General features: G+C 51.1%; 1 protein-coding gene across 1 annotated transcript in view; it reads right to left on the reverse strand.

The window, feature by feature from the left end:
- The window catches only part of LOC308173755 (signal-induced proliferation-associated 1-like protein 2), a gene marked incomplete at its 5' end in the record, with an annotated part of 91,072 nt that overhangs the window by 37,086 nt on the left and 43,986 nt on the right, over positions 1-10,000 (reverse strand). Inside the window, 3 exons of the mRNA XM_080548805.1 lie at positions 1-85; positions 853-956; positions 8,810-8,950. The exon at positions 1-85 is cut by the window's left edge and continues 4 nt beyond it. Of these exons, the coding sequence (XP_080404931.1) occupies positions 1-85; positions 853-956; positions 8,810-8,950 (330 nt within the window). The remainder of the gene's footprint in view (positions 86-852; positions 957-8,809; positions 8,951-10,000) is intronic.

Consider the following 10,000-nt stretch of genomic DNA (forward strand, 5'->3'; position numbering starts at 1 on the left):
GACAGCTTGTTGGGCGAGTCCTTGCCCCCCTCCCTCTGCTTCAGGGAGTTGAGGATCTTGGTGGAGGGGATGTGCCACTTGGCCTCTGCGGACATGGAGAGAAGTGGGCGTTGAGGAACGTCCAGAGAGGACAGGAGAGCTGCCTGACTCATCCAGAGCATCATGACCGATGATTGCACCTCGACTCAGACCACCGATGCAAAACACTAGAAATACTAGATCATGTAACTAAAGTCTCACAGGGAGCTTAACCTCAAAACTCAAAGGCTTCGGAGACCGTGTTTTTTCACGGGCTGCACCCCGCCTCTGGAACTCTCTCCCTCAACCACCCAGAGACTCACCCTCACTCTCCACTTTTAAATCCCACCTCAAAACCTACCTGTTCTCCCATGCATACAACCTCCCCTACCCCTAACCATCTCCCCTAACCCTGCCACCCCTCCCTCCCCCCCTGGACATGCATACAACCTCCCCTACCCCTAACCATCTCCCCTAACCCTGCCACCGCCCTCCCTCCCTGGAAATTGCTGTGTGAATTGTCCCCTGCATGTTCGTTAACTAAGTTCTATGTGCTCATGTTATCTGTTGCTTGTTGTTTCTGTGTAACCCGTCAGCGTCTTTGAGCCCCGGAAAAGCGCTATATAAATATAATGAATTATTATTATTATTATTAACCACAACCAAGCAAGAGAGCCATCACTGTACTTCATTCTGGAGACTAACCAGCTAGCTAGCAAACTCATAACACATAGCTAGCTTCTCGTACATACTGTTACTCCATACAGTTATGACTCAAGAAAGACCACCGTGTTGATGTTAGCTGATGCTAGCTACCTCAGAGCAGAGACTCACCTGCAGACCTGGTCCTCTCCAGCGTGGGCTCTCTCTCCCTAAGGCAGTCCCCGTCCCCGCCCTGCATGTCCCCCAGGCGCTCGCGGAGGACAGGGGACTGGCACCTGGAAGAGGAAGGAAAGGTAATGTAGGGGCTATTGTATTCTTCTTATGATTATTATTATTATGATTATGATTAATATTATTATTATTATTATTATTATTATTATTATTTATATGGGCAGTCCCACTCATATTTTTCATTTTATTGGACAGATACAGTGAAGACAGACAGGAAAGTAAGGAGAAGAAGGGAGAGAGGGCATGGGCCGGATTCGAACCCATGCCGATATGGGCATAGACCGCGGTGGCGAGACCACTGGACCACCCCAGGCCACAGGACCATTCTGTTCTATACACAGAATGAGCTGTTACGCTGTGGGCCGTAACAACGACACAACATCAGATAGATTCATCAGTGAAACAACATTGAGTAGGTATGGATCACACAAGGTCACATCACTTGATCTCATTACGAGAGGCTAATTGTAAACGGAGCTGCCTGCCAGCCGCTGACAAGAGACGTCGCGCTTCCATAGTTTTGTCATGCGAGACTACACTCGCGCTCTCGACAGGGGGGAAAAAAAAGAGCAGTTCACATTTCAACAAGGATCTTAATTAAAACTTAAGAGCTACGATGGGGCTATACGAAAGATGTACTCAAAGTCCGTCGGTGTCTCGTTTAAACGTTACGTCGACTTCAGACTACAGTGGCCTAAACCGAAAATCAATTAACTAATACACATGTAAGCTGTACTGTAATGTGACAGCTTGACAGAACATTCTGATCTTTAAGAGCTCAGAGCCCTCTCTCTCTCCAGGGGCCTCTGACTGGTTCTGTGGTAGTCTGGAGCTAAGCTGCTTGTCATGGTCGGTAAGCACTTACAGACACACCGGTGTCTCTGATGTACTCTTCTGAAGGACTCGAACCTGCCACCCTTCACCCTATACAGGAGACCCCGCTGACCCTTGTGAGTCGAGGTCACAGTCCATGTGTTTGAACGTGGGGAAACGGCAGCTTATCTTAGGATAGCTTTATTTTAGAGTTCCCAGAGTTCCTAGAGTCCTTGGCTCACGTTTTAGAATCTTTTGGGGCTTTTCCACTACGGTGCTGACCTGGTGCTGACCCGGGTCAGCCCGCTTCGTTCACCTTTTCCATTAGTCGTCACAGGTCGGTTCGGTCCCAGGTCGGTTCGGTCCCAGGTCAGCTCGCTTCTTTAGCTCCACATCGACCCCAGGGTCTACAATTTCATATCCGGGTCTCTTTGCCAGGCTGCGTGTGACGTGTGACGCTGCACACCGTTGATTGGTCAATGGAAAATCGTCATCCCAAGTCCATATTTATTTCTTCACTAACCGCCATCTTGAAATACCACATTCACTCTAGGAAAATGTCACTACAGTTTCTGTAATAGCTTATTAATAAAGATTCGAAAAATTATGCTGACCATCGTATTATCTTAGTTTAATGTCATTTCAATGAATCATAGAACTTTTATTTACAACAAGCACAACACAAAAATCGCTATTATGCACCGTCTTTGTCCGTGAATAACGCCGGCTGTGGAGGTTGTACAAACACAATACTCCTTTGCTAACTTCACCATCTGTCTACGGTCATTTTGAGCCCTTAACCACCGCGCTGACACCCCGAGAAGTTATGCTTTTAACCGTAAACTCGATGAACCGGGAGTTCACCCGGCCGCTGCTGCTGTGCTGTCCAGCCATTTTCACCGTTCACTCATGAGTCAAATGCCGGTAGATTCGCGTCTTGTCGGCGTTTCCCGATGATGATACTACAGTTCATAAAGCAGACAAGTGAAGGCAGTGGTTTTAAGGGTTCAAAAAACATGACTTTATTATGTGTACATAGCTTCCTCTCTCTCTTTCTCTTTCAAAAAATCACTTGTTGCTGTGTACACCCGGAAGCTTTTTGCCAGGCTGCGTGTGACGCGTAACTCCGCCTACTATCGTCTACTCCTCCTACTAGTCCGGGTCGGTGTATATGGAAAACGATAGTTATGGAGATAGACTCCAGTTCTATGAGTGGAGCGGAGCCCCATAGGGGAGCTCTGCTCCTATTGGTTTACCCGCTACCTAAAGTAGCCAATGACTGAATTTTTCAATGCCTGCGCCCGCCTGGGGTGCTATATAAAGGGGCGTACATCGCTCCATCATTCTCCCAAACATACAAAACAGCCGGGTTTGAACGAGTCGAAGTGGGCCAGCAGCCCTATGGGGCTCCGCTCCACTCATAGAACTGGAGTCTATCTCCATAACTATCGTTCTATATCGTGGAGCTCCGCCCCATAGGGGAGCTCTGCTCCTATTGGTTTAGGCGGAGCGAGCGAGGCCAAATGTACCCCCACTGAGACTATTAATCCGAAAAACAATCTCAGCGGCACCCGGAGCTGACCACTGATGTTGGTTCAAGACAACCTTAAAAAGTTGGCCCAACCCACACCGAGTCTGCTCCACTGATCTAGCCCTTACGTGAGCACGCAGGGTTGTAGATCTAACGGAACATGTCCTGGAGGAGGGTCCCCTCCCCAGGCACATCCGTAATCATCCTGACAGCACTTGAATAGCATCCCCAACCAGGGTAATCCAAGTGCCATCCCCACTACATCAGTCCTCAGCAAACTGAGGACAGAATGAGAAAAGGATGAGGAAGAAATATCACTTACCCAACCCTTACGTTGGGTTGTTGATCTAACAGACATGTCCTGGAGGAGGGTCCCCTCCCCAGGCACATCCGTATTCATCCTGACAGCACTTGAATAGAATCCCCATGACCAGGGTAATCCAAGTGCCTTTCCCACAACATCAGTCATCAGCAAACTGAGGACAGAATGAGAAAGGATTGAGGAAGAATATCACTGACCTAACCCTTACGTGAGCACGTAGGGTTGTTGATCTAACGGAACATGTCCTGGAGGAGGGTCCCTTCCCCAGGCACATCCGTATTCATCCTGACAGCACTTGAATAGAATCCCATGACCAGGGTAATCCAAGTGCCTTCCCAACTACATCAGTCATCAGCAAAACTGAGGACAGAATGAGAAAAGGATGAGGAAGAAATATCTTCAAGTAACACCGTGTAAAAAGTGATGGCGACGACCAAGACGCCGCCACACATATCTCCTCCACTCCCACTCCCATGAGAATGGCCACTGATGCGGCCATGCCCCTGGTGGAATGAGCCCTAATAGCCTCGCAAATCCAAAGGGACAGCCTCTGCTTCGAGAGTGGTGTCCCGGCTTTCTGTCCGCCATAGCAGATCAGAAGCCGGGGAGAAGATCTCAGTCCTGCCTCGCGCTTCACATATTGTGCCAACGCGCGCACCGGACAATACAATGTAAAACGCCTCTCCCTCTCTCCGTCGTGAGGAGGAGGAAAAAAAGGCGCTCAGAGCACAGCTCTGAACCCTAAACCCACGATTAACCGTAGGGATAAAATCCGGGTTAGGGCGTAATACAGCTTTTGTTTCGTCATCAGATATGATCAAACAATCTGCCCGTGACGAGAGAGCGCACAAATCACTCACTCGCTCAGCCATAGTCAAGGCGAGGAGTAGACTCGTCTTGAGAGACAATAAAACGCAACGACACAGTGACAATGGGTTCGAATGGGGGCACGCACAGCGCCTCTAGCACAATCGACAGGTCCCATTTTGGCATTAGAGTCCTATGAGGGCGTCTAAGCCTACACACTCCAGTCAAAAAACGCTAAACCAGCGAATGACTGAAAAACCAGTGTCGTTGTTGCAAAACCCTCATGACAAGCTGAGATGGCAGCCGCGTAAACTGTAATAGTTCCCGCCGCCAATCCCTTGTCAACAGCGACTGTAAGAAGCACAAGAACGTTTCGACCCGACAACAGACAGGGTCAACGTCCTGTCCCTCACACCACTGTGTAAAACTCGCCAGCGCGCCGCATATCCCTTTGCAGTGGATTGCGCGCGCGCACTCTGAAAGGTCTGAATGACCGCGTCTGTCAGACCCCTGCGTTCTAACAATCCCTCTCAGTAACCAGGCCATGAGGGGCCCCCCCTCATAGGCGGCCCCTTCACCAAGCCTCCGGCTTGAGAGAGTGCATCTTGTCGATGAGGTATGGGCCATGGGCCCTCTACCAACATCTCCATCAGTTCCGGAAACCACGGGGCTCCGGAACGGTCCGGGGCTACAAGAATTAACTCTAGCCTCTCTGACCTCACTCGTGCCAACAGTGGGAGGATAGATGTCAGGGGTGGGAACGCGTATAACAGGACCCTCGGCCATGGGTGGTGTGCGAATGTAACGACTCCCAATGGCGGGTTGTCCTGTTCGCGCAGGGAGAACCAAAGGTGACACTGCGCATTTGTCCGTGACGCAAACAGAACCACTTCTGCTTGCCCGAACCGTGCCCAAATCAGCGACACAATGGAGGGTGCTAACCTCCAGTCGTCGTCCCTCGGGCCTCCCCGTGATAACAGATCTGCTCCTTCGTTGAGCAGACCTGGAATGTGGAGAGCTTTCAGCGAACTCAGGCGACTCCGCGCGCGATGACGCGCGGGTCTCTCCAGTAGCTCAGGTCGGTTTTGACCGATCTCTGTATTACAATCAACTTGCGACGGCGTCTCACTGGAACCCGTCGCAGTCGTGCGAACCGCCTCTGCAGTCTGCGCATGTGTAACAGGCCTAAGGGGACCACTACATGGGCTGCAGACATCAGTCCTAGTAAGGACATCCTTGACAGAGCGGTGATTGTATTTGTCACTCGACACACCCGGAGAGCTGACGTCAGTGTCGCTCTCCGTGGTGCCGATAAACTGGCCCTCATCTCGGCAGTATCCAACTGAATGCCTAGATAGGAAAACTGTTGAGCCGGCCACGGAGCACTCTCTGTCCAGTTTACAGCTAACCCCAGCTGAGTGAGGTGCTGCACCAGTGAGGTTGCGTCCCGAATGGCTCGATTTGGGCATTGGGCCAAGACCAGTAGGTCGTCGAGATATGTTAATATGCGTATCTCGTTTCGCCTCAGTGGTTCGAGTGCTGTCTGCACGCATTTGGAGAAAAAACGAGGAGCAAGCGTGCACCCGAAGGGCAGGCGCGTGTACTCGTAAACCTTCCCTTGGAAAGCAAAACGTAGGAATTTCCTGTGCCACTCTGTGATTGGCACACGAAATACGCGACCCTCAGGTATCTACGAAAGGGGCGTTTCGCCACTCTCTCGTTGAGGACCCTGAAATCTAGTATGGGTCTCATGTCTCCCGAATTCTTTGGGACAAGGAAATACGGGGAGTACCATCTCATGTCCCACTGGTCCCTCGGAACCAATGTCACTGCGCCCTTTGTTAGGAGATTCGTAATCTCCTCCTGGAGCGCACGTGTCTTTATCGGGCAGGACAAAAAACAGTCTCTCTCACGCCCCTGAAGGGCGGAGGAGGCTGAATGAACTGTAGTGCATATCCCCTCCTCAATGTCCTGTCTAGCCAGCCCGACAGAATACCTGTCCCTTCTAGTCATTCTGCATAACGCAACGACAGCGGTTGGACCGTCTGTTGTGGTGCAGTCGACAGAAAAAACTTGAATTTCTGTATGATCCCAGCCGCCGCTGCACACCGAGGAGGTGGCACAGCCCAAGGTGGGGTCATTTCGAAAGGGATGGGCTGCCGTCTGTAAAGAGTGTTTGTTATGTGTAACAATGCTCTTTATTGACGCAGGTTTATTATGCCTGATAATCAAAGAACCGGCCGCACGCTCATGAGCTGGCCAGGTCTTGATAGACATGGAGGGGTTTTTGATGTACATAACGACCCCTCTATACGGCTACATACAGGGGTGTTTAACCCGCTACGTGTCGTGATAGGGGTAAGTCCGTTAGGCAGAGAGCTGGCCACACGCCGGTAAGCTGGGCCAGTCTCCGGTTTGTTTCTAACCGGTAGCGAGTCGACCACACTCTGACAAGGCAGGTCGATCTCCGCTCTGGTAGATAACAGTCCCTCTATACGGCTACAGACAGGGGTGTTTAACCCGCCTCGTGTTGTGATAGGGGTAAGTCCGCTAGGCAGAGAGCTGGCCACACGCCGGTAAGCTGGGCCAGTCTCCGCCTTGTTTCTAACCGGTAGCGATTCGACCACACTATGACAAGGCAGGTGGGTCTCCGCTCTGGTAGATACCATGGAAAAACCTCCTTAGGGATGGTTTGCCGTCTGTAAAGAGTGCTTGTTTTGAGTAACAATGCCCTTTATCGACATAGGTTTATTATGCCTGATAACCAAAAAACCGGCCGCACGCTCATGAGCTGGCCAGGTCTTGATAGACATGGAGGAGTTTTTGATGTAAATAACGGTCCCTCCATACGGCTACAGACAGGGGTGTTTAACCCCCTTTGTGTCGTGATAGGGGTTAGACCGCTAGGCAGAGAGCTGGCCACACGCTGGTAAGCTGGGCCAGTCTCCGCCTTGTTTCTAACCGGTAGCGATTGGACCACGCTCCGACAAGGCAGGTGGGTCTCCGCTCCGGTAGATAACATGGGAAAAAAATGTCCTTTACTGAAAAAGTAAGGTGGGGATTTTCCCTCTTTTGCCTCTTTATGAGGTAGCAGCCATGAAGAGGAAACCGGTGGTGGGGTCATTACCGACCCCTCCGCCCGTGAAACCGGGCCACGCTGCCGTGGGGGGCCGTAGCGGGCCCTCCCAGTGGTCAGCGGCGGGGGCTGGGGATGCCGAGTGGGGCATGGCTCCGTCGTTTAGAGGTAGAGCCAGTGCCGCATCACGCCGAAACCTCCGTTTCGCAGTGATTTTCGCAATGGCGGCGTTAAACACGGCGATGTTATTCGCCGCTGCCGCCGCCTGCGCACCGAGATGGGGCGGCGAGGGCGGGGAGCACGTGCTCTACCTGCCGCTCGCTCTCATCAGAGCTTTCTGATTCTGACACCGGCACCGACCACTCAGCTGGGTGAGGGCGGCGTGATGTCAGGGCCGGCTGAGCGGGCGGGACCATCCCTACTTGGGGAGGTGCCTGCCCAGAACGCCGTTCTTGCTTGTCCTCCGCTGCTAGAAAATCGCAGCGGCAGGTGTCCCGGAGGAACTTCTTCGTGGTCGGCGGCGGACGATCCATCGCTGAAGGGAAAAGTCTCCTCCGCTGAAAAGTGTCCTCCGCTGCTTGGAAGTCGCAGCGGCAGGCGTCCCGGAGGAACTTCTCCATAGGCGGCGGTCGATCCATCTTGAAGGGAAAAGTCTGGCGGGTCCTCCAGTCTTAGTAGTCGTCCTTCTCAGTCTTCAGATATAAACCCGTGCTGAACTTTTTGGGAGAATGATGGAGCGATGTACGCCCCTTTATATAGCACCCCAGGCGGGCGCAGGCATTGAAAAATTCAGTCATTGGCTACTTTAGGTAGCGGGTAAACCAATAGGAGCAGAGCTCCCCTATGGGGCGGAGCTCCACGATATAGAACCAGAACTGATCTAAACCGAACTGGGCCGACCTGACGCGAACCGAACTGGGCCGACATGGGCTGCTGATGGAAAAGCACCATTTGGGACGCGTCACATTCCTTCCATTACTAACCGGGGGAACGACTGAACTTGTTGTTAGAGGGAACAGTTAGAGGAAACTCTGGATACGCCAGATGACGGCAACGTCTACTACAGGGCAGTGAGGGCAGTGAAATCTCCACTACAGTGAACCTCTCCACTGCTGCCAGAGGTTGCCGTTCCCCTCCCTCACCCCCTCCCTCCCTAGATGACGGGGTCTTACATGTCCTCTCCCTCTCTCTCTCTCTCTCCCTCCCTCCCTCCCTCCCCCCCTTTCTCCCTCCCTCTCTCCCTCCCTCCCTGGTCCTTACATGTCATATCCAGGCTACTCCCCTGCCCCCCTTTCTCCCTCCCTCCCCCCTCCCTCCCTCCCTCCCTCCCTCCCTCCCTGGGCCTTACATGTCGTATCCGGGCTGCTGGGACCAGGTTCCGCTGGGTCCCGGGTCGCTGGAGGAGGACTGGTTACTGGGGGAGCTGCGGTAGTGCTGGTCCCCCTTGTTGCACAAGGTGATCTTTGGGTTCTCCATATCCTGCATGGCCCTGCAGACGCAGACAGCAGACACAGGCTATTAGCTATAGAATATTGCAACTACTTTCTCTTAGGTCTTAATTAGGTTAATGCAGCATTCTAGAATGTTAACAACTAGCTTCTAGAATGCTAACAACTAGCTTCTAGAATGCTAACAACTAGCTTCTAGAATGCTAACAACTAGCTTCTAGAATGCTAACAACTAGCTTCTAGAATGTTAACAACTAGCTTCTAGAATGCTAACAACTAGCTTCTAGAATGCTAACAACTAGCTTCTAGAATGCTAACAACTAGCTTCTAGAATGCTAACAACTAGCTTCTAGAATGCTAACAACTAGCTTCTAGAATACTAACAACTAGCTTCTAGAATACTAACAACTAGCTTCTAGAATGTTAACAACTAGCTTCTAGAATGTTAACAACTAGCTTCTAGAATGCTAACAACTAGCTTCTAGAATGTTAACAACTAGCTTCTAGAATGCTAACAACTAGCTTCTAGAATGCTAACAACTAGCTTCTAGAATGCTAACAACTAGCTTCTAGAATGCTAACAACTAGCTTCTAGAATGTTAACAACTAGCTTCTAGAATGCTAACAACTAGCTTCTAGAATGCTAACAACTAGCTTCTAGAATGCTAACAACTAGCTTCTAGAATGCTAACAACTAGCTTCTAGAATGCTAACAACTAGCTTCTAGAATGCTAACAACTAGCTTCTAGAATGCTAACAACTAGCTTCTAGCTTTTCACACTCATATTTATCATTTGATTGGACAGATACAGTGAAGACAGACAGGAAAGTAAGGAGAAGAAGGGAGAGAGGAGGGCATGTCAGCAGAGCCCATGCCGACATTGGCATAATGTGTGCACTGTAGACCGTAGACATGGGGTCTAGGCCACTGGACCACCCCAGGCCACGAGACACAGGCTATTATGCCACTGTCTGGATGTCAAAAAGGACCAAGATGAATGTTTGAGCCGGTGAGCATCACAGGACCACAGGACACAGTGTTATGTAAAGCGATTACACAGACAGTGGCATCTTTTCACTCTCTACCAAGG

The sequence above is a fragment of the Nansenia antarctica genome (genome assembly GCF_963989245.1).
Source record: "Nansenia antarctica genome assembly, chromosome: 1".
Taxonomy (NCBI): Eukaryota; Metazoa; Chordata; class Actinopteri; order Argentiniformes; family Microstomatidae; genus Nansenia; species Nansenia antarctica.